This window comes from Eschrichtius robustus, chromosome 1 (genome assembly GCF_028021215.1).
Source record: "Eschrichtius robustus isolate mEscRob2 chromosome 1, mEscRob2.pri, whole genome shotgun sequence".
NCBI classification, from domain to species: domain Eukaryota; kingdom Metazoa; phylum Chordata; class Mammalia; order Artiodactyla; family Eschrichtiidae; genus Eschrichtius; species Eschrichtius robustus.
Window position 1 is genome coordinate 130,510,937 of NC_090824.1, and position 25,290 is coordinate 130,536,226.

General features: G+C 37.9%; 1 protein-coding gene and 1 long non-coding RNA gene across 4 annotated transcripts in view; one reads left to right on the forward strand and one right to left on the reverse strand.

Annotated features, from left to right (window-relative positions):
• Positions 1-6,592, forward strand: part of KIF23 (kinesin family member 23) — a 34,291-nt gene extending 27,699 nt beyond the window's left edge. For 2 of the 3 annotated variants that reach the window (XM_068554641.1, XM_068554652.1), the window contains 6 exons: positions 90-401; positions 3,168-3,398; positions 4,275-4,357; positions 4,550-4,628; positions 5,259-5,329; positions 6,038-6,592. In XM_068554641.1, coding sequence (XP_068410742.1) covers positions 90-401; positions 3,168-3,398; positions 4,275-4,357; positions 4,550-4,628; positions 5,259-5,329; positions 6,038-6,053 — 792 coding nt within the window. In that variant the 3' untranslated portion in view covers positions 6,054-6,592. The remainder of the gene's footprint in view (positions 1-89; positions 402-3,167; positions 3,399-4,274; positions 4,358-4,549; positions 4,629-5,258; positions 5,330-6,037) is intronic. The other variant, XM_068554661.1, reaches the window with a different exon arrangement.
• LOC137771388 (uncharacterized) overlaps positions 1-25,290 on the reverse strand; it is a 33,655-nt gene that overhangs the window by 2,576 nt on the left and 5,789 nt on the right. Inside the window, exon 2 of the long non-coding RNA XR_011075359.1 lies at positions 3,721-3,835. This is a non-coding gene — a long non-coding RNA (uncharacterized lncRNA). The remainder of the gene's footprint in view (positions 1-3,720; positions 3,836-25,290) is intronic.

Sequence of the window (25,290 nt, forward strand, 5' to 3'; positions counted from 1 at the left end):
GTTGTCTTCCCATGCTAATATTATAGAAAAGTAATGAACTGTTTCACTTTTTCAAGTCTTGCTCATTAATTTCTCTTCAATTTTTTTAGCCTTCTAGTAACTATATTGCTCAGATTTCCAACGGCCAGCAACTCATGAGCCAGCCACAGCTACATAGGCGCTCTAACTCTTGCAGCAGCATTTCTGTAGCTTCCTGTATTTCGGAATGGGAGCAGAAAATTCCTGCGTACAACACACCTCTCAATGTCACATCTATTGCAAGGCGTAGGCAGCGGGAGCCAGGACAAAGTAAAACTTGTATCGTGTCAGACAGAAGGCGAGGGATGTACTGGACTGAAGGCAGGGAGGTGGTTCCTTCACTCAGAAATGAGATAGAAATAGAAGAGGATCACTGCAGCAGGGTTAGTGCCAGTATTATTTTAAAGCATCGTAGCAATAGATTTTAATCTTCTGTGTTTTTTTAACTTGGTTCAGAAAGTTCAACGGAAAGATGGGTGAGCTCTAATATAAACAAGGTCTAATTTTTCTGTTAGTTTGAAAGATCAAATCACCCTGAAATTGAGGCCTAGCTCTTCATCTGAAAAAGCCTAAACCCATTTGGCACAGAAATACTGCCTCGTGTTCAGTGAAAGCAGGTCAGTGGGGCACATCCCAGAGTCACATGTGCTTTTCAGCTGCATAAACTGATGAGCACCCACAAAGCCAGTGACTGAGTGTCTTAGAGCACGTTTTCCATTTCTGATTTTGGTTTCTCTTCCCCAAATTAGACTTTTTGCTGTTTTCGAACTTCCATTTTTAAAATTGCTTTCCCAGACTTTTATTTTGAAAAATAGATTTGTAAATATTTTTTTTCTTGAACCTTTGACAGTAAGTCATAGACTTCGTGTCCTACATAACCACAATCTTCATCACACCTAAGAAAGCGTTAACCCTGAAAAGTACCTTCTAACATACAGTTCATGTTTACATTTCCCCAGTTGTCCCAATAATGGCTTTTCTTTTTTCAAACCTTGGTCCTATCAAGGTGAATACATTATATGTGGTTACCTCTCTTTAATCTCTTTCAATATAAAATAGTCCATCCTCCCCTTTTTTGATTTTCATGACATTGACTATTTTTTGAAGAGCCCAGGCCAGCTGTTTTATAACTGCTGAAGGAAGGTTTCCATCTCCAATACATTGCTTTTAATCTCAAGGCCTTTATTTCAATTTACAAGGGCTCTGCCTCATTCAAGGGTGTTTGTTTAAACAAATTCATGTCTATATTTTCTTCTTAAGGATTAAGGTAAAGTTTTCCTTTGAATCTGAGTAAGTGGACAAAGTTAATATTGTGAATTTACATTTAGTAAAATTTTAATATATCTCTTTAAGAATTTTTCTTCTAAACAACTTAATCTTACAGTAAATATTTGCTTTAGATTTTCTTGTTGTATAATTTAGGGTGCAGAAAACTTTCATTCAGGTGGCCTGCATTCCTGATTATTAAGGGATGATGATGAATTACAAGGTATTTACCAAGGCAACGGATAATTCTAAAATCGCTTAAGTTCTTTACTTTGCAGATTTTGCTTTAAACCTTTTTAGGGAGCAAATCATGGTGGCTGGTCTTTCTGATCAACTCTAATAAATCCCCCTTATTTATGCAAGTCTATAGACTGAAAACTATTCAAGGCCTACTTATGCCTGGTCAACATTAATGTACTATCTAATTTGGCTATGAGATATTTAAGAGGATTTACTAGAGGTCCTTTACCTTCTTCATTTGAAATCAAAATCTCTTTAGAAGTGCAGCAGAGAAAAGTTTAGGCTAGTATCTATGCATCTAGGTTTGCTGGTCAAAAATTAGGTCAGGTGGACTGAATTTATACTTCAGTGAGGAAGAGACTTAAAATATCATTTATTTCATAAACGATAGTAGAATGTTAGGACTGTCATCCTTCCAAAGCTTATCTCAGAATGTATTTATTGCTAAGTGTGTTTGAGAAATCCGTCACCTTTGCTTAAATGGTAGGACATGAGAGCCACATTCTTCCTTTTCAACATTAAGCTATTTTAAGAATGGGAAGTTTCCTGCTTGTTGTGAGGTTTGGGCATCCATAGTGGCAAACTCTATTGCCCATGTTTTAGTATCCTGATTTGTCACTAGTGCTTCATTTGTTTCTTGTACAGGGAAAAACACTTCAGTTCTCCGTATACGCATTTTAAATTAGATGTTCATACTTGACCAGCTTTGAAGGATTTGGGCTGTGGCAGACTGTTTCATTTCCTTTCAGTTTTGTAAACAGAAAGATGTTTGCAAAGTTACAAAGAAACTATTAACTATGTTCTGTATGTGATTTTTTTTTCCCCCTTAGGCTGAATGTGCTAAATTTAACTGTCCTAAAGTTATATAACATTTTACTGGAAGCATCTAGTTTTTCATTGTATGATAGAGGCTGATTTGACAGTATATTCTTTATCTAGTTCTTGGAACCTTTATGAAACGCTTGGGGGAAAAAAGTTGGTATGTTTTAGCCATTACTGTTTTTTGAACTTTTCAAAAAGTTCTGTTTTGAGATTTTTTAAAGTACTCAGAAGTATTTTATTTACATTCTTTTAATCATTTTATACACAAGGTTCTCATTATACCTTATGTTCTTTAGCATCCTGTAGTCTACAGCTCCATCAGCTTTGGGGAGGGTCCTGGTTTGTAATAGGAGTATTTTCTCTTTTGTTTAGAGGCTTATGATATGTTTAGGGCTTCTGTTGATCTTTCTGAAGCTTTTAACATAGTCATGGACCTAACAGATTACCTCACAATAACAGGCACAAATACTGGTTTTTGATTAAGAATGCAAAATGAATTACTTGTCCTGAATACCACCTATGCAGGAAAGACTAGCGGCATGACCAGAACTTTTCCTTCCATTCTTTGTTGAAAGGGAAGCTCCCTAGTAGAATATATAATACATATACACAAGCTGGTGTTAAAAGATGTTCGTTGGTTTTGTTTAAATACAAAGAGAACATTTGAATTGCCTGAGTAACGTTTAGCTTTTGAAAAGGTTCATGCATTTGTTTTGATATTGTCACCAACTAATGTAGCCAAAACTGCTGCACTTCTAATAGCACCCTTAAATTAATTCTGGGTTATGCTTGTTTCTTGATTCCTCTTTCAACCTGATCAGAATGCACCACCAGTTCGTCTGCGACACAGACGATCACGCTCTGCGGGAGACAGATGGGTAGATCATAAGCCTGCCTCTAACCTGCAAACTGAAACAGTCATGCAGCCACATGTCCCTCATGCCATCACTGTATCTGTTGCAAATGAAAAGGCACTAGCTAAGTGTGAGAAGTACATGCTGACCCACCAGGAACTAGCCTCCGATGGGGAGATTGAAACTAAGCTAATTAAGGTAAAAAATTTACACAAGAGAAGAAAATATTCAAAAAGTCAGCTTAACAAAAAACCATTTACTCTTCCTCTGATGACACACAGGCAGTGTCAACTGGAACTTAAATGGGTATTTGATAAAACCTCTTTGTTTGTTAGAAAACTAAAGTAACTACTTAGATTATGAATCTGCTAAATTGGAACTAAATCTGCTCCTTTCTGTCAAATGACGCTTAAGAGTCTCAGATTTGTTAGAGGAACTCCAGATGTATTATGTACTTTTAATTAATATGTATTTTGTTTTAACCCCTACTTAAGAAGTAAACCAAACAAAGAACTCCTACCTTTGACTGTACTGTCACTTGAGGGAATTCCCTGGCAGTCCGTGGTTAGGACTCTGCGCCTTCACTGCTGAGGGCCCGAGTTCGATCCCTGGACCAGGAACTAAGATCCCACAAGCTGTACAGTGTGGCAAAACAAAAACAAAAACAACTGTACTGTTATTTGAATATGAGAGGAGGGGTACATCCAGAGAAGAAAGTATATTGCCTTCTAACATTTACAAATTTCTGACAGATTTCTTGATCTCTAGTGTAGTTTTTTTTTTTTTTCTAGTGCAGTTTTTAAATTATAGGTTGAATAAAAAGGAATGTTATTTTCTGCAATTAAGAATGCTACTAATTATATTGCATTGGACTTCTTTTGTTTAGTGAGAGATATGTAAACAAATCTTTAAAGTATTTTAACGGTACAGACCCAGCAGTCCAAGCACCATCTGGTTTTGTGGATGGGAGTTTCCATAAAACAGTAGAGTCTTAAACATACATATGTATTTCAAATTAAATTTATCCTTTGGATGTATAAAAAGTGCAATGGTGACCTTTTCTCTTGGCTGTAGGGTGATGTTTATAAAACAAGGGGTGGTGGACAATCCGTCCAGTTTACTGAAATTGAGACTTTGAAACAAGAATCACCAACTGGGTGAGTGATCATCAAATTCCTTTCTTTAGAGGGCTGTCATTTTCTTAGCTGCTCATTCTTGAGGAACAGACTAGCCTGTAAAATGTATCAATTCTCTGAAGGAGTATATATGGTATTTCCTGATTTCTAATATATTTCCTGTTCTTAGATACAAAAAATAACTGTTGCATTGTGTTTTCCCTTTTTCTGTAGTCGAAAACGAAGATCTTCCACAGGAGCACCTGCCCAACCAGATGGAACAGAGTCTGAATGGACCGACGTAGAAACAAGGGTAGGAGTAAAAAGTATTTAATAGGGATGTCATATTTGAAGCCCTACAGCTATAGCTTTTCATGCTCTTTGAAACAAACAAACTAAGGTCTGATCCCACATGGCCAGTGCAGCCTGTAGGCCTGTCACCAGCACAGCTGAGAAGGTATTTGTATTTCTGCTCTGGTTTTCCTGGAGCTCTTCAGCGCAAAGCCCGTTTTTAGTGTAGAGGGATAGGGCCCAAGAATTCAGTCAGAGAGCATCACCCTAGAATAACAAGAATGCCCATCAAACTGATGGGAATCTTCTCAGGAGAACTTCCCTGTGCAACTGTTAACTCCTGAGGAGAGATTCACATAAAGATCATGGGAAGGTGGGGGTCAGCCGGCCAAGCTCTAGCCTTTGCCACTTTCTTCTTCCTGATAGAAAATGAGGAGATTTACCTGTATGATCTCTAAAGACCCTTCTACCTCACAATTTTTGTGGCACATCAAATAAATTTCAAGTACCTGATTGGTATTTTAACATACGTATCTGCACTGGACTAGAAAGTCAATGTTGGATTTCACCTTGGTTGAATCTATCTAGATAGGTCTGTTTAATAGACTGCTGAGAGGAGCTAATCTTTCCTCTTCTGTGGTTTTTCTCTCAGTGTTCTGTGGCTGTAGAGATGAGAGCAGGGTCTCAGCTGGGGCCTGGGTATCAGCACCACGCACAACCCAAGTAAGTACCGACCACGTGTGGCCTTTCTCTCTGTGTTTTCCCTCCCCACCACCCCTTCTCCCTACCAACCACTTTTTTTTTTAGAGGACCTATGTGGTTTTTGTTAGCCCGTTGGAATATCTGGGCCCTACTGGCAGACTGCGCTAGGCAGTAGCAGTGCTGAGAACCCGGGGGCAGGGGCGGGGGGTGCTGAATAAGAGCAATTAGAGCTGTAAGAACATTCGCTCTTGTTCCTGTTTCTGCCTGTGCTCATAAAGTTTTCAGAGGCTGAACTGAGATCATCTATGAGGAGGGGAGGCTGGAGTCAGGGATGACAGCTCCTCGTGTAATTCATTCTTTCCTAATTCCCCTCTTGTTACAGCAAAAAGTGTTCGCTAAAATAAAACAGAATGGCAGAATTTATGGCCCATTTTTCTCCCCATATTAATCAAACCCGCTGCTTTTCAAATATCTACCTATACAGGTCCATGTGTCCATTTTTGACACACGTATTCCTTAGGCAGTTTGGAAAATCAATGCAACAGGATAAAGATGGAAAGTTCTGTTTTTTAAATTTAATACTAGATAAGCATATTTTATAAGTTATTTGCTTTCTTTGAAGGACTTTTAACTCTTCCCATGATAAAACAGGAATTCTCTCAAAGCCCTCCTAAAGGTTCACTGCAAAATTCAGCACTAAATGCTGGTTTTCATTTTTTTTCATTTTAGGCGCAAGAAACCATGAATTGACAGTCCCAATAACAAAAGAACATTTTCATTTGTGTTGGTGATGTCTCCAAAGCAATGCCAGAAGGAGTCTTCTGAATGAATCATCTTGTAGAACTCCAGCTTTGTTGAATACCACAGACCTCAGATATATCATCATACACTGGCCTACATAAAGATTCCCCCATGGCTCCAAAGATATCTAGGATTCTGCAAACTTTTTATATTATACACCTTGCCATATTTAATATTAATAGCAGAGAAAGACCCCTCTTTCTCATGCCGTATGAACTTTTTTATAATGCTATTTTTTTTGTATATTTCTTGTATACTTATAAACTAATTCATGCATGTATTTGTCTTGGGTGATTAAGGAAGAATATATCTAGATCACGCTTTGCTTTTTATTGTGACTTTTCTACTTCTTGTCTGAATATTTCTTAAGGGTTTATAAACAAAACAAATGCTGCTATTGATTAGCTGCAAGAATGCACTTTAGACATATATTTGACAATTCAAACTTTCAAAATAAATAAAGATGTCACAGACTGGCCAATACTAAAACCATTTTAGGAAGGTGTTCTGAATTTTGTATGTATGTACTTTCTGACATTTAGATATACCAAAAGAATTGAAACAAAAAGCACTAAGAAATACAAGGTTGTGTGATAGTAATTTAACACTTAGTCCCAGAACCTGGCATTCACTGTGCCTTGCATTTAGCTGGCACATTTGTGGGATGAATTAAAAGAAAGCACTAGAAATTTCAAAAGGGGCTATTTCCTCTGTTGAAAACAAGGAATATTCTCCCAGCCCACTGGGTGTACTGCAACCCCTGGGCAATCCACACACAGACTGTGTTTGATTTGGAATCTTCCTTTTACTTCATTCAACTTAGGGTTTCAAGCCCAGCACTCATCAGTCTCCAGGTACGAAAATTTTAAATTACTGATATTATACCCAACTCACATGCATAAATATAAGGTAGAGGAGCAAGTGATGGCAGCATCACGGCAGTGTGAGTTGTAAATAAGAGGGAAAAAAAACAGAACAACTAATAAATAGGTCGTTCATAACTGAACAGAAGTATCTCTGTACATTACACCAGAACATCCAAAAGATTACTACCAATGAGCACTTCAGAATGTAGGTGGATGGACCTTGGCGAGGGCTGCAGATCCAAGGGAGCTGCTGAGCCTGCCTCAGCCCCACTTGCTGTGGGCGCGGTGGGAAGCTAGACTGGAGAGTGCAGCACCGGGTGGACAGGAGGGCCAGCGAGCCAGCCAGAGAACCAGGCACACTGTGGGGAGCGGGACGGAGACCAGTTTGGAGGCAGAGGAGGAGCAGGAGCACACTGGGCGCCCACTGCCAGGGACAGCGGCCACCTCCCTCACAGAGGCCTCTAAGGGGCTGCCTGGCTGGTCACAGCCGGAGGAACCTGTTTCTCTCTAGCAGCACGAATTCCTCAGGAGCCACCTCCCTGACGAGTGGAAGTGGAAAGAGGGAGACAAGAACAAAGAGCACTGAAGTATCTCACTCCCTGCCCTCTGCCTCAGATTTCAGCAGGAGGTCCATGCATGGCCCTATGGGGGCTCCCTGCAGTGGAGGATCTCCCTGCCAGGCTGTGGGCAACCACAGGGGCTGAGCCCACACGTGCCCGTTCTGCTGCCAGCTTTTTTACAGGCACTCCCTAGCACAGCCCCAGAGCCAGCTCAGGTAGAGAAACCGAAAACTTGAGCTATGGTGCCACCTTCTGGAGAATAAAAGCAAGGTTTCTAATTGCCAGTGTTGAACAAAGTAAGCAACTAATAAAAGAAAAATGTGTGCTACTTCAAACTCAATGGCAGGGGCACATTTTACCAAGCACTATGAAAAATCACGGTGATATGGTATCACAATGAGAAAAACAATAATTCTCCAGCAACTGAACCCAAAGGCACAGAATACTGTGATCTGATAAAGAATTAAAAACAGCTGTGATGAAGGATTTATTTGCTGAGCTGCAAGAAAACTCAGGCAATTCAAGAATACAGAAATAAAGTTACTGAATGTAAGGTGTTATTTACCAAATATACTGAAGTTTTTAAAAAGAACCAGACAAATTCTGGAGCTGGAATTCAATGAATGAGATCAAGAATGTATAGAAAGTTTAGGAAATAAGGCAGATGAGATCTGGGAAAGAATCTGCAACTCAGAGGGTAGAAATTTAGAAATGACTCAGGAGAGAGAACTAAGATTTTTAAAAAGTGAAAAAAACCTACGAGAACTCTCATATATGATGAGAAAATAAATATAAGAATAATAGTCTACCAGAAGGAGCAGAGAGGGAGAGGGGAGCAAAGAGTGTGTATTTAAAAAAAATAATAGCTGAGAATCTCCCAAGCCTGGGGAGGGAATTGGATATAAAAGTCCAAGAAGCTAACAGGACACCCTATTATCTCAATGCAAAAAAACCTCCAAAACACACTATAATGAAACTGTCAAAAATCAAAGAAAAAAAGAAAAAATCTTAAAGGCATCCAGGGGTTAAAAAAAAAGTAACCTACAAAGGAATCCCCACAAGGCTATCAGTGGATTTCCCAGCAGAAATTCTACAGGCCAGGAGAGAGTGGAATGACATATTCAAAGTGTTGAAGATAAATACGGCCAGCCAAGAATACTTTATCCAGAGAAGTTGACCTTCAGCTATGAAGGAGAAATAAACGCTTTCCCAGAAAAACAAAACCTGCCATGCAGGAAATGCTGAAAGGAGTTCTTCAGCTGAAACAGAATGATGCTAATTAGTGACATAAAAACAAATGAAAGTACACATAAAAAGAGGTAAATTGGGACATCAAAAGTATAAAAGGGGAGGAGTAAAAAGGGTTGAATTTTTGTAGGTGAATGAAAACAAGGTGCTGTGAAAAGGACTATTTTACCTATGAGATATATTATAAGCCACAAGGTAACCACAAAACAAAAATCTAGAGGCATGAAACATTAAAAAAAAAAAAAGGGCGGGAGTGGGGGAAAGACTGAGCAAATCACTAAGGAAAACCACCACTTTACAAAGATAGACAGAAACAAAAAAAAAAAGAAAGGAGGCAGAAAGGAGTGATATCAATAATCACTTCAAATATATGATATCACTTATACACGGAATGTAAAAAAAAAAAAAAAAAAAAAGGGATACAAATGAACCTATTCACAAAACAGAAACAGACTAACAGACTAAGAAAAGAAACTTCTGGTTACCAAAGGGGAGGGATAAGTTCACAGTTTGGGATTGACGCATCCACGCTACTATATTTAAAATATCTAAAATGAAAAGACAACCCACAGAATGGGGTTTGTAAATGATGCTACCCACAAGGAATTAATCTCCAAAATATACAAACAGCTCACGCAGCTCAATATCAAAAACAAACAAACAAAACAACCCAATCAAAAACAACCCAAATCTAAATAGACAATTCTCCAAAGAAGATATACAGATGGCCAAAAAGCACATGAAAAGATGCTCAACATCACTAATTATTATTAGAGAAATGCAAATCAAAACTACGAGACATCACCTCACATTGGTCAGAATAGCCATCATCAAAAAATCTACAAATAATATATGCTGGAGAGGGTGTAGAGAAAAGGGAACCCTCCTACACTGTTGGTGGAAATGTAAACTGGTACAGCCACTATGGAGAACAGTATGGAGGTTCCTTAAAAAACTAAAAATAGAACTACCATATGACCCAGCAATCCCATGCCCAGGCACCTACCCAAAGAAAACCATAATTTGAAAACATACATGCACCCCAATGTTCATTGTAGCACTATTTACAATAGCCAGGATATGGAAGAAACCTAAATATCCATCAACAGAGGAATGGATAAAGAAGATGTATGTGTACATATATAAAATGGAATATTACTCAGCCATAAAAAAGAACAAAATAATGCCACTTGCAGCAACATGGATGGGCCTAGAGATTGTCATACTGAGTAAAGTAAGTCAGACAGAGAAAGGGACTTCCCTGGTGGTCCAGTGGTTACTACGAGCTCCCAATGCAGGGGGCCCAGGTTTGATCCCTGGTCAGGGAACTAGATCTCTCATGCATGTCTCAACTAAGAGCTCGCATGTCACAACTAAGCGTCTGCATGCCGCCACTAAGAAGTACGCATGCCGCAACTAAGAGCCCACATGCTGCAACTAAGACCCAGTGCAGCCTAAATAAATAAATATTTAAAAAAAAAAACAGAAAGACAAATATCAGATGATATCACTTATATGCAAAATCTAAAAAAAAAAAAAAAAAAAGGATACAAATGAACCTATTTACAAAACAGAAAGACTCCCAGACTTAGAAAACAAATTTATGGCTACCAAAGGGGAGGAATAAATTAGGAGTTTGGGATTGACATATACACACTACTATATTTAAAACAGATAACAACAAGGACCTATTGTATAGCACAGGAAACTCTGCTAAATATTCTGTAATAACCTAAATGGGAAAAGAATTTGGAAAAAAATAGATACATGTATATGTATAACTGAACTACTTTGCTGTACACCTGAAACTAACATGACAGTCTTTTTTTAATTAATTAATTAATTAATTTTTGGCTGTGTTGGGTCTTCGTTTCTGTGCAAGGGCTTTCTCTAGTTGTGGCAAGCGGGGGCCACTCTTCATCGCGGTGCACGGGCCTCTCACTATCGCGGCCTCTCTTGTTGCGGAGCACAGGCTCCAGATGCGCAGGCTCAGTAGTTGTGGCTCACGGGCCCAGTTGCTCCGCGGCATGTGGGATCTTCCCAGACCAGGGCTCGAACCCGTGTCCCCTGCATTAGCAGGTAGATTCTCAACCACTGCACCACCAGGGAAGCCCTAACACGACATTCTTAATCAACTACACTCCAATATAAAATACAAATTAAAAAAAGACTAAATCAGGAAGAAATAGAAAATATGAACAGACCAATAACAGCCAACTAGATTAAGTCTGTAATCATAAACCTCCCAACAGAGAAAACCCCAGGACCAGATGGCTACACTGGCAAATTCTACCAAACATTCAAAGAATAATCAACATCAATCCTTCCCAAACTCTTACAAAAATTTGAGAAGGTAATACTTTCAAACTGATTCTATTGATATGAGGCCAGCATTACCCTGAAGCCAAAGCCAGATAAGGACACCACAGAAATGAAAACGATAGTTCAATATCCCTGATGAATATAGGAACAAAAAGTCTCAACAAATTATCAGCAAACTGAATTCAAGAACTCTTAAGGATTATACACCATGACCAAGCGGGATTTATGCCTTGTATGCAAGGATGGTTCAACATATGCAAATCAATAAACGTAATATATATTCATAAAATGAAAGATAAAAGTCACTTGATCATCTCAATAGATGCAGAAAAACCATTTGACAAAATACAACATCCTTTCATGATAAAAACCTTTGGCAGATTGGGTATAGAAAGATCATACCTAAACATGATAAAGGTCATGTATAACAAATGCAAACCTAACATTATACTCAATGGAGAAAGACTGAAAGCTTTTCTTCTAAGATCAGGAATAAGACAAGGATGTCCACTCTCACCATTCTTATTCAATATAGTATTGGAAGCCCTAGCTAGTGTAACTAGGCAAAACAAAGAAATAAAAGGCATCCAAATTGGGGAAGAATAAGTTACTCTTCCTGTATATAGAAATGCAGGTGATATGATCCTGTATAAAGATAATCCCAAAGACTCTACTAAAAAGCTGTTGGAACTAATCAATGATGTCAGTAAAGTTGCAGGATACAACATCAACATACAGAAATCAGTTGCATTTCTATACACTAAGGAGAAAACACATGAAAAAGAAATGAAACTATCCCATTTGCAACAGCATCGAAACAGTAACATACTTAGGAGTAATTTACTTATTTTTTAAAATTGTTTTGGTTGTGCCTCGTGGCATGTGGGATCTTAGTTCCCTGAACAGGAATCAAACCTGCACCCCCTGCAGTGGAAGTGCACAGTCTTAACCACTGTACTACCAGGTAAGCCCCAGGAATAAATTTAACCAAGGAAGTGAAAGATATGTACAACAAAAATTATAAGACTGCTGAAAGAAATCAAAGAAGACACAACAAATAGAAAAATATCTGTGCTCATGGATCAGAAGAATTAATATTGTTAAAATGTCTATGATACTCAAAACCATCTATAGATTCAATGCAATCCCCCATCAAAATATCAACAGTATTCTTCACAGAAATAGAAAAAAAACCCTAAAATTTGTATGGAACCACAAAAGACCCCAAATAGCCAAAGTAATCTTGAAGAAAAAGAACAAAGCTGGAGGTATCACACACTTCCCGATTTCAAACTGTACTACAAAGCTACAGTAATAAAAACAGTATGGTACTGGCACAAAAATAGACACATAGAGCAAGAACAGAATAAAGAGCCCAGAATTAACCCCAGCCTATATGGTCAACTAATATTCAACAAGGGAGCCAAGAGCACCCAAAGTGGAGAAGACAGTTTCTTCAACAAATGGTGCTGGGAAACTGGATTAACATATGTTGAGCAATGAAATTAAACCCATACCTTACACCACTCACAAAAATTAACTCAAAATGTATCACAGACTCAAACATAAGATCTGATACTAAAGAACTCCTAGAATGAAACATAGGGAAGAAGTTTCTCAACATTGGTTTTGGCATTGATTTTTTTGGATATGACAACAAAAGTACAAATAACAAAAGCAAAAATCAACAATCAACAAATGGGAGTACATCAAGCTTAAAAGGTTTTGCACAGTAAGGTACAATTAACAAAATGAAAAGGCAACCTACAAAATGAGAGAATATTTTTACAAACTATGTATCAGATAAAGGGTTAATATCCAAAACATATTTAAAAAACTCATACAACTCAGTATCAGAAAAACAAACAAAAAACCCCAATCTGATTAAAAAGTGAGTAGAAGAACAGACATTTTTTTCAAAGAATACTTTCAAATGGCCAATGGGTTCATGAAAAGATGCTCAATATCACTAATCATCAGGGAAATGCGAATTAAAGTCACAGTGAGCTATCACCTCATGCCTGTTAAGAATGGCAATCATCAAGAAGACAAGAGATAACAAGTGCTGACAAGGATGTGAAGAAAAGGGAACCCTTACGCACCGTCAGTGGGAATGTAAATGGTGCAGGCACTATGGAAAACAGTATGGAGGTTCCTCAAAAAATTAAAAGTAGAACCACCATATGATCCAGACATCAAAGATAAATAATACATAAGTACTTCTAGGTATCTATATGAAGACAACGAAAATGCTACCTTGAAAAGATATCTACACCCCCATGTTCATTGCAGCATTATTTACAACAGCCAAGACATGGAAACAACCTAAGCGTCCACCAATGAATGAATGGACAAAGAAAATGTGTTATATATAATAACAATGGAATATTATTCAACTATAAAAAGGAATGAAATCTTGCCATTTGAGACTACATGGATAAACCCTGAGCACATTTTGCTAAGCGAGGTAAGTTAGACAAGTACTGTCTGATGTCACTTATATGTGGAATTTAAAAAAGCCAAACTTGTAAAACTCGAGAGTAATATGGTGGTTACTTGGGGATAGGAGGTGGGAGGACAGGAAAGATGTTAAGTTTACTTGCAGCAAGTATAAATAAGCCCTAGAGATATAACACACAGTACAGTGAATATAGACAACAATACTGTATTATAAACATCAAACTTCCTAAGAGACTAGAACTTGATTATTCCAACTAGTAAAAAGAAAGAATAATTATGAAATGTGATAGAGGTGCTAAGTATTGCTACAATGGCAATATTATAATATATAAATGATCTAACTATACATTATAAGGTGTTGAACACCTTAAAATTACACAAGGTTATATGTCAAATATATTTCAATAAAAAACGAAAAGTAGATTTTTGCAATTGTAAAAAAAAAGAAAGCACTAGATAATATAATTTGCCACTGAATTCACAAATTCAACGAATTGCCTGACAACCATAATATACATGTATTAAGTATGCTCTTCTAGACATTTCAACAAAAAACAAGGTTGGGGGACAACATAAATTAGAAGTACTATTGAACATCATGGCGAAATATCCATTCTTATCTGGGTGAACATACATTTTTCTCTAAGTCAGTTTTTTTTTTTTTTGAGGCTGAACTTTTTTATTACTAAAATTATAGTTTATCTGTTTTTTATTAATAGTGAAGGCATGATATTAGTCCTAGCCAAACGCAGATTCAAAGGTTAAGGAAAAAGACAAAATCCACTTTCTTGTCACTAATAGTATAGTAGTAAGCAGTGTCATAGGTGTGTTTCTAGAATGCTTCAGAGCACCTCTCTCAACAGATGCTACTGTATTTCATCTTTCTATTTCTTGACTATTTTTATTTTTTTAAAATATCATATTGCTTAGTCTTTTGAAATACTTTTTTTTTTTTGGCCATGCCACGTGGCTTTTGGGATCTCAGTTCCCTGACCAGGGATCAAACCCGGGTCCCAAGCAGAAGCGTGGAGTCCTAACCACTGGACCGCCAGGGAATTCCTGTGAAATACATCTTAACAGTAAGTTTTTACTATGATACGGGAACGTGGGGTAGTAGAATGTCTGCACAGTATGTTCAATCTAGTAAGCCCCTGAACTACACAAAATAAAGGGAAATGCATGGGCAGTTGATGTTTTGCTTAAATAGTTCTCAAATAGTCATGAAGAATAGCTGTAGTTAATTGGATGCTCAGTCTCTGATGCCCTGTAAAGGTGTTATTTATCATTTACAGGTGAAGAAATAGATAGAAAGAGTTAATGACCTGCTCAAGGACCCCCCAAAGTCATAAATGATGGAGCTGATTTTTAAACCCAAGTCTGACATCAAAGCTGTTAACTACTTTGCTAATGACTGTGACTCATTTTTATAGTTTAACTAAAAATTTCTTAGCCCTTGTCAATTTTACCTGATAATTTCTGATGTTTTACAAAACAGGACTAGTTTTTAGTCTTTTCTTATTGGTTTATAGAACTTTATATATCCTTTGGGTACTCTGGGCCTCATATCTTCTCCCAATCTGACTTTCTTTTCCCACTTTGGTTATAGTATTTTTTAAAAAAAAACCTAAAGGACTTCCCTGGTGGTCCAGTGGTTAAGACTCCACGCTCCCAATGTAGGGGGCCCGGGTTCAATCCTCCCCGGTCGGGGAACTAGATCCCGCATGCTGCAACTAAGAGCCTGCATGCTGCAACAAAGATCCTACATGCCGCATCTAAGACCCGGTGCGGCCAAATAAATAAATACTTAATTTTTAGAAAAGTTTAAGACTTACAGAATAATTGGAGGATAGTACAGAGAGTTCCCACATATCTCACAGCTAGCTGTCCCTATTTTTTTTCTTTTTAATGATATCTTTATTGAAAATTTTTGAAATTTACTGAAAAAGTCATTAATTTTAATAATCTCTTTATATTCTCTATTTGATGAGACACTGTCAACACTTCTTCCTTTGTTTCTTTAAGCATGGTTTCCTTTGGTCCTTTGAACATACTTGTAATGGCTACTTTAAGGTCTTTATTAAATCTAATATGCGATTGTTCTCACTGGCAGTTTTTGTTGCCTATTTCCCCAAACATGTAGGTTTTCCTTTCTTTGTATGTCTTGCATTCTTTCTTTTTCCCTTTGGAAACTAGACATTTTAGGTAATATAGCAAGACTAGGTATTGGTTCTCTGGCTTTTTGCTTATTTGTTTAGTGATTGGCTTGATGAGTCTAGTGAAGTCTGTTTTCTCCCACATTGCGAAACATCTAACGTTGCTCTTAGATGGAGCAGCCTTGAGCATGCACAGTCACTCTGGGATGGCAGTGATTTCGGCAGGGCTCTCTTTGACTGTTTCTTTCCCTGGCCACAACCAGCGGTTAAGCCCCACTGATTGACAAGCTGCCCCTATTTTTTAACACACCAATATATTTGTTACAATTAATAAACCAGTATTGATATATTAACTAAAGTCCATATTGTATTTAGGTTTCCTTAGTTTTTACCTAATATCTTTTGTCTTTCCCAAAATTCCACGCAGGAAACCATATTACATTTAGTCATTGTGTTTCCTTAGGCTCTTCTTGGCTGTGACAGTTTTTCAGACTTGGTTTTTTCAGACTTTTGGCTTTTATCGGGTTGGCCAAAAAGTGCCTTCGGTCTTCAAGTAAAAATAAAAGACACATTTTTCATTTTCACCAAGAACTTTATTGAGCAACGTATTCACCCTTCTGTTCCACTACCTTCTGCCATTTTTCAGGCAACTTCATAATGCCATCTTCCCAAAACTTTTTATCTTTTTGAGCAAAGAACTGTTCTGGATGCTTTTTACAGTCTTCCAGAGAATTGAAATTTTTTCCATTAAGAAAATTTTGTAAAGACCAAAATAAATGGAAATCCTGAAGGTGCAATGTCTGGTAAATATGGCAGATGAATCAGAACTTGCCAGCCAAGCTGTAACAGTTTTTATAAATTTAATAATAATAAATAAATTTATTTATTTTTGGCTGCGTTGGGTCTTCACTGCTGCGCGCAGGCTTTCTCTAGTTGCGGCGAGAGGCGGCTACTCTGCTGTGGTGCACGGGTTTCTCATTGCAGTGGCTTCTCTTGTTGTGGAGCACAGGCTCTAGATGCACGGGCTTCAATAGTTGTGGCACATGAGCTCAGTAGTTGTGGCTCACGGGCTCTAGAGCGCAGGCTTGGTATTTGTGGTGCACGGGCTTATTTGCTCCGCAGCATGTGGGATCCTCCCGAACCGGGGATCGAACCCGTGTCCCCTGCTTTGGCAAGCAATTCTTAACCACTGCGCCACCAGGGAAGTCCACAAGCTGTTAACAGTTTTTGCCTGGTCATCAAAGAAACATGTGGTCTTGAATTATCCTGATGGAAGATTATGCATTTTCTGTTGACTAATTCTGGATGCTTTTCATCGAGTGTTGCTTTCAGTTGGTCTAACTGGGAGCAGTCCTTGTTGGAATTAACCGTTTGGTTTTCCACAAGGAGCTCATAATAGAGGACTCCCTTCCAATCCCACCGAATACACAACATCACCTTCTTTGGATAAAGACCAGCCTTTGGTGTGGTTGGTGGTGGGCCATTTCGACTGACATAACCAAGCTGGTACAAATGACTTTCAGCACTTGATTTGGGTATTCTGAGTATGTCGGCTACCTCTCGTGTGGTATAATGTTGACTGTTCTCAATTAATGCCTCGATTTGACCGCTATCAACTTCAACTGGTCTACCTGATCGTGGAACACCGTCCAGTGAGAAATCTCTAGCAAGAGACTTCGCAAACCACTTTTAACGCGTTCGGTCAGTCACAGCACCTTCTCCATCCGCTGCACAAATCTTTTTTTGCGTTTCAGTTGTGTTTTTACCTTTCTTGAAATAATAAAGCGTAATATGCCAAAAATGTTGTTTTCTTCCGTCTTCAATATGAAAATGGCTACACAAAAATTTACCAATTTTGATCAATCTTTTTTTAAATGCGTGCTGATATTTCAACTGTCACGTATAATCTAACGAAACTGTTTTGAATGAAGTTAAAGACAACTAAGTGCTACTAGAGCCATCTTACGGAAAAAAACTAATGAACCTTTTGGCCAACAGAACAGCTTTCAATTTTAATGTTATCAAACACATCAATCTTTTCCTTTCTGTTCTGTGCCTAATGAAAATTTTCATACACTGATATCACAGAAAAACTCCTATGTTTTCCTCTAAAATTTTATAGTTTTGCTTTTCACATTATGTATGGTATGAGGAGGGAATTAAAAACATTCTTTCCCCACTCCCATACAGATAGAAAACTAGTTGTCCCACTGCTGGTTTTTGAAAAGGTACTCTTCCCCCTAACCACCTCTTTCCCACTTATAAAGCCATACCTCTGACCTTACCAAGTTCCCTTACAAACAGAGTGTATGTCTGGGTTCTCTGTTCTGATGGTCTGTTTATTTGTATGTCAATAACACTTTTTAATTAATTCCGTATGTATTTATCTGAGTACCTCCTATGTGCCAGGCACTGTTTTAGGAATAAGAAATGCAGCAGTAAACCACAGTTTGTGCCCTCAGTGAAATTTACATTAAAGTTAATCCTCCCTTATAACCTAGAAAGCTATTAATGGCCTTTGATCCTTCCATTAAAACTTAAGGTCAATTTGTCAAATTCCACTGAAAAGCATAATGGGATTTTGATTGAAATTACACAATTTGGAGAGAATTACCCACTTTAAGATCCTTCCGGACTTCCCTGGTGGCACAGTGGTTAAGAATCCTCCTGCCAATGCAGGGGACACAGGTTCGAGCCCTGGGCCGGGAAGATCTCACATGCCACGGAGCAACTAAGCCGTGCACCACAACTACTGAGTCTGTACTATAGAGCCCGTGAGCCACAACTACAGAATCCCTCACGCCTTGAGCCCATGCTCCACAACGAGAAGCCACCACAATGAGAAACCCATGCACCGCAACAAAGAGTAGCCCCCGCTCGCCGCAACTAGAGAAAACCTGCGTGCAGCAACCAGGACCCAACGCAGCCAAAAATAAATAATTAAAAAAAAAAAAAAAAAAAGATCCTTCCATCTGTGAATATATCACTCTTTTTAGTTTGCTTTTGATGTTGTTCCATAAAATTTTACGACTTTTAAAATGATGGCCATCCACATCTTGTTAGATTTATTCCTAGAAACCATATGACTTTAATTGCTATTGTATGAGGTATATATATATATATTTTTTTTAAATTTTTTATTTATTTATTTTTATTTTATTTATGGCTGCGTTGGGTCTTCGTTTCTGTGCGAGGGCCCTCTCTAGTTGTGGCAAGCGGGGGCCACTCCTCATCGCGGTGCGCAGGCCTCTCACTATCGTGGCCTCTCTCTTGTTGCAGAGCACAGGCTCCAGACGCGCAGGCTCAGTAGTTGTGGCTCACGGGCCCAGCTGCTCCGCGGCATGTGGGATCCTCCCAGACCAGGGCCCGAACCCGTGTCCCCTGCATCGGCAGGCAGACTCTCAACCACTGAGCCACCAGGGAAGCCCCTGAGGTATATTTTTTAATATTGTATCTTCTAATTGACTTCTGCTGAGTACAGGAATGCTGCTGGGTTTTGTATATTAATCTTGACTCTAGTAACCTTGCCAAACTACTTATTAACCTGAACTGTTTGTCTATGGAACCTCTTGGAACTTCTGGGTAAACAATCATATCATCTATGAATAATGAAGTTTACGACTTTCCAATTTTAATACTTTTTCTTATCTTCCGGAGATGGCTAAACTCTAAAATAGTAATTGGAACTGAAGCAGAGAAAGCAGGCATCCTTTTCTGTTCCTGATTTTAAGGAGTTTGTTTCTAAAGTTTCATCATTAAGTATGATGTTTACTGTACATTTTTGGTAGATACCTTAGGATATGGAAGTTACCTTCTAACCCAGTTTTCTACAATCTATGGGAATAGTTACTTAATTTTATCTAGTGATTTTCTGAGTCTATAAGAAGTTCATGTAGATTTTCCTCTTTGTTAATGAATTATTTTTAATAGATTTCATTATGTTGAACTATCCTGTTTAGTAATGATATACCATATTTTTACATACAGTACAGATTCAGTTCATTAATTTTTTGGCTTTTCCCCCCCAGTTTAATTGAGATATAACTGACCGTAGTATTTTATTTTGGAATATGTTTACATTCATAACTGAGACGAGCCTATAATTTACCTTTCTCGCACTCTAAGGTTCAGGTTTTGTTACTACGGTTATAAAACAACTTGTGGAACAAAGTATTAACTTAATTCAAAAAGTATTTCTTATACAGATGGCCAATAGGCACATGAAAAGATGTTCAACATCGTTAATTATTACAGAAATGCGTATCAAAATTACAATAAGGTACCACTTCACACTGTCAGAATGGCCATCATTAAAAAATCTACAAATAACAAATGCTGGATGTGGATGTGGAGCAAAGGGAACCCTCCTACACTGTTGGTGGGAATGTAAGTTGGTGCAGCCACTATGGAAAAGAGTATGAGAGTTCCTCAGAAAACTAAAAATAGAATTACCATATGATCCATCAATCCCACTCCTGGGCATATATCCAGACAAAACTGTAATTCAAAAAGATACATGCACCCTGGGACTTCCCTGGTGGTCCAGTGGTTAAGAACCCACTTTCCAATGCAGGGGACACGGGTTCAATCCCTGGTCGGGGAACTAAGATCCCACATGCCACGGAGCAACTAAGACCATGCGCGCTGCAACTACTGAGCACACAAGCCACAACTAGAGAGCCCGCGTGCCGCAAATACAGAGCCCATGTGCTCTGGAGCCTCCACGCCACAACTACAGAGCCCACGTGCTCTGGCGCCCGCGCGCCACAACTAGAGAGCCCGCATGCCGCAACTACTGAGCCCACATGCCACAACTACAGAGAAGCTCGTGTGCCGCAATGAAAGATCCCCCATGCTGCAATGAAGATCCCGTGCAACAAAGATCCAACACAGCCAAAAATAAATAAATAAATAAGTAAATAAATATTTTTTTAAAAAAGAGAATATCAGAAGTCAAAGAAGCTATTAAAGACTATCGGGATATTAGAAGACTCAAGAGACAACTGGAAATGGCTCCCACCGGTCAGAAACAAGATAATTAGAGCATCAAAAAGAATGGCAACTGTAATGTACTAAAATAAATAAAACATATATTTAAGAAAAAAATAACTTCTCCCTTTGATTAAAAGAAAAAAAAAGATACATGCACTCCTATGTTAATAGCAGCACTATTCACAATAGCCAAGCCATGGAAACAATCTAAATGTCCATTGACAGATGAATGGATAAAGAAGATGTGGTACATATACACAATGGAATATTACTCAGCCATAAAAATGAAAGAAATAATGCCATTTGCAGCAACATGATGCAACTAGAGATTATCATACTAAGTGAAGTAATTCAGAAAGAGAAAGACAGGGAGCACAGACAGCAGAAGCAAGAAGAACTACAATTCTACAGCCTGTAAAAGGAAAACCACATTCACAGAAAAACAGACAAAATGAAAAGGCAGAGGACTTTGTACCAGATGAAGGAACAAGACAAAACCCCAGAAAAACAACTAAATGAAGTGGAGATAGGCAACCTTCCAGGAAAAGAATTCAGAATAATGATAGTGAAGATGATCCAGGACCTCGGAAAAAGAATGGAGGCAAAGATCTAGAAGATGCAAGAAATGTTTAACAAAGACCTAGAAGAATTAAAGAACCAACACACAGAAGAGTTAAAGAACAAACAAACAAAGATGAAAATACAATAACTGAAATGAAAAATACACTAGAAGGAATCAGTAGCAGAATAACTGAGGCAGAAGAACGGATAAGTGACCTGGAAGACAGAATGGTGGAATTCACTGCCATGGAACAGAATAAAGAAAAAAGAATGAAAAGAAATGAAGACAGCCTAAGAGACCTCTGGGACAACATTAAATGCAACAACATTCGCGTTATACGGGTCCCAGAAGGAGAAGAGAGAGAGAAAGGACCAGAGAAAATATTTGAAGAGATTATAGTCGAAAACTTCCCTAACATGGGAAAGGAAATAGCCACCCAAGTCCAGGAAGTGCAGAGAGTCCCAGGCAGGATAAACCCAAGGAGAAACATGCCAAGACACATAGTAATCAAATTGACAAAAATAAAAGGCAAAGAAATATCATTGAAAGCAACAAGGGGAAAATGACAAATAACATACAAGGGAACTCCCATAAGGTTAACAGCTGATTTCTCAGCAGAAACTCTACAAGACAGAAAGGAGTGGCATGCTATATTTAAAGTGAAGAAAGGGAAGAACCTACAACCAAGATTACCCGGCAAGGATCTCATTCAGATTCAAATGGAGAAATCAAAAGCTTTACAGACAAGCAAAAGCTAAGAGAATTCAGCACCACCAAACCAGCTCTACAACAAATGCTAAAGGAACTTCTCTAAGTGGGAAACACAAGAGAAGAAAAGGACCTACAAAAACAAACCCCCCAAAATTAAGAAAATGGTAACAGGAACATACATATCGATAATTACCTTAAAACATGAGTGGATTAAATGCTCCAACCAAAAGACACAGGCTCGCTGAATGGATACAAAAACAAGACCCATATATATGCTGCCTACAAGAGACCCACTTCAGACCTAGGGACACATACAGACTGAAAGTGAGGGGATGGAAAAAGGTATTCCATGCAAATGGAAATCAAAAGAAAGCTGGAGTAGCAATACTCATTATCAGATAAAAGAGACTTTAAAATAAAGAATGCTACAAGAGACAAGGCAGGACACTACATAATGATCAAGGGATCAATCCAAGAAGAAGACATAACAATTATACATATATATGCACCCAATATAGGAGCACCTCAATAAATAAGGCGACTGCTAACAGCTATAAAAGTTGAAATCGACAGTAATGCAATAATAGTGGGGGACTTTAACACCTCACTTACACCAATGGACAGATCATCCAAACAGAAAATTAATAAGAAACACAAGCTTTAAATGACACAATAGACCAGATAGATTTAATTGACATTTACAGGACATTCCATCCAAAAACAGATTACACACTCTTCTCAAGCACACACAGAATATTCTCCAGGATAGATCACATCTTGGGTAACAAATGAAGCGTCAGTAAATTTAAGAAAACTGAAATCATATCAAGCATCTTTTCTGACCACAACACTATGAGGTCAGAAATCAATTACACGGAAAATCACGTAAAAAACACAAACACATGGAGGCTAAACAATACATTACTACATAACCAAGAGATCACTGAAGATATCAAAGAGGACATCAAAAAATACCTAGAGACAAATGACAATGAAAACACGACGATCTAAAACCTATGGGATGCAGCAAAAGCAGTTCTAACAGGGAAGTTTACAGCAATACAAGCCTACCTCAAGAAACAAGAAAAATCTCAAATAAACAATCTAAGCTTACACCTAACGGAACTAGAGAAAGAAGAACAAACAAAACCCAAAGTTAGCAGAAGGAAAGAAACCATAAAGATCAGAGCAGAAATAAATGAAACAGAAGCAAAGAAAACAATAGCAAAGATCAATAAAACTAAAAGCTGGTTCTTTGAGAAGATAAAATTGACAAACCATTAGCCAGACTCATCAAGAAAAAGAGGGAGAAGACTCAAATCAATAGAATTAGAAATGAAAAAGGAGAAGTTACAACAGACACCGCAGAAATACAAAGCATCCTAAGAGACTACTACAAGCAACTCTATGCCAATAAAATGGACGACCTGGAAGAAATGGACAAATTCTTAGAATGGCATAACCTTCCAAGACTGAACCAGGAAGAAATAGAAAATATGAACAGATCAATCACAAGCATTGAAATTGAAACTGTGATTAAAAATCTTCCAACAAACAAAAGTCCAGGACCAGATGGCTTCACAGGTGAATTCTATCAAACATTTAGAGAAGAGCTAACACCCGTCCTTCTCAAACTCTTCCAAAAAACTGCAGAGGAAGGAAAACTCCCAAACTCATTCTACGAGGCCACCATCACCCTGATACCAAAACCAGACAAAGATGTCACAAAGAAAGAAAACTACAGGCCAATATCACTGATGAACATAGATGCAAAAATCCTCAACAAAATACTTGCAAACAGAATCCAACAGCACATTAAAAGGATCATACACCACGATCAAGTGGGATTTATCCCAGGAATGCAAGGATTCTTCAATATACGCAAATCAATCAATGTGATACACCATATTAACAAATTGAATAAGAAAAACCATATGATCATCTCAATAGATGCAGAAAAAGCTTTTGACAAAATTCAACACCAATTTATGATAAAAACTCTCCAGAAAATGGGCATAGAGGGAACCTAGTTCAACATAATAAAGGCCACATATGACAAACCCACTGCAAACATCATTCTCAATGGTGAAAAACTGACAGCATTTCCTCTAAAATCAGGAACAAGACAAGGATGTCCACCCTCGTCACTATTATTCAACATAGTTTTGGAAGTCCTAGCTATGGCAATCAGAGAAGAAAAAGAAATAAAAGGAATACGAATTGGAAAAGAAGAAGTAAAACTCTCACTGTTCACAGATGACATGGTACTATACATAGAAAATCCTAAAGATGCCACCAGAAAACTACTACAGCTAATCAATGAATTTGGTAAAGTTTCAGGATACACAATTAATGCACAGAAATCTCTTGCATTCCTATACACTAATGATGAAAAATCTGAAAGAGAAATTAAGGAAACACTCCCATCTACCGCTGCAACAAAAAGAATAAAATACCTAGGAATAAACTTACCTAGGGAGACAAAAGACCTGTATGCAGAAAACCATAAAACAACGCTGAAAAAAATTAAAGATGATACAAACAGATGGAGAGATATACCATGTTCTTGGATTGGAAGAATTAATACTGTGAAAATGACTATATGATCCAAAGCAATCTACAGATTCAATGCAATCCCTAGCAAATTACCAGTGGCATTTTTTACAGAACTAGAACAAAAAATCTTAAAATTTGTATGGAAACACAAAAGACCTCAAATAGCCAAAGCAGTCTTGATGGAAAAAACAGAGCTGGAGGAATCAGACTCCCTGACTTCAGACTATACTACAAAGCTACAGTCATCAAGACAATATGGTACTAGCACAAAAACAGAAATATAGATCAGTGGAACAAGACAGAAAGCCCAGAGATAAACCCACACACCTATGGTCAACTAATCTATGACAAAGGAGGCAAAGATATACAAGGGAGAAAAGACAGTCTCTTCAATAAGTGGTGCTGGGAAAACTGGACAGCTACATGTAAAAGAATGAAATTAGAACACTCCCTAACACCATACACAAAAATAAACTCAAAATGGATTCGAGACCTAAATCTAAGACTGGACACTATAAAACCCTTCGAGGAAAACATAGGAAGAACAGTGTTTGACATAAATCACAGCAAGATCTTTTTTGATTCACCTCCTAGACTAATGGAAATAAAAACAAAAATAAACAAATGGGACCTAATGAAACTTAAAAGGTTTTGCAAAGCAGAGGAAACTACAAACAAGACGAAAAGACAACCCTCAGAATAGGAGAAAATATTTGCAAACGAATCAACGGACAAAGGATTAATCTCCAAA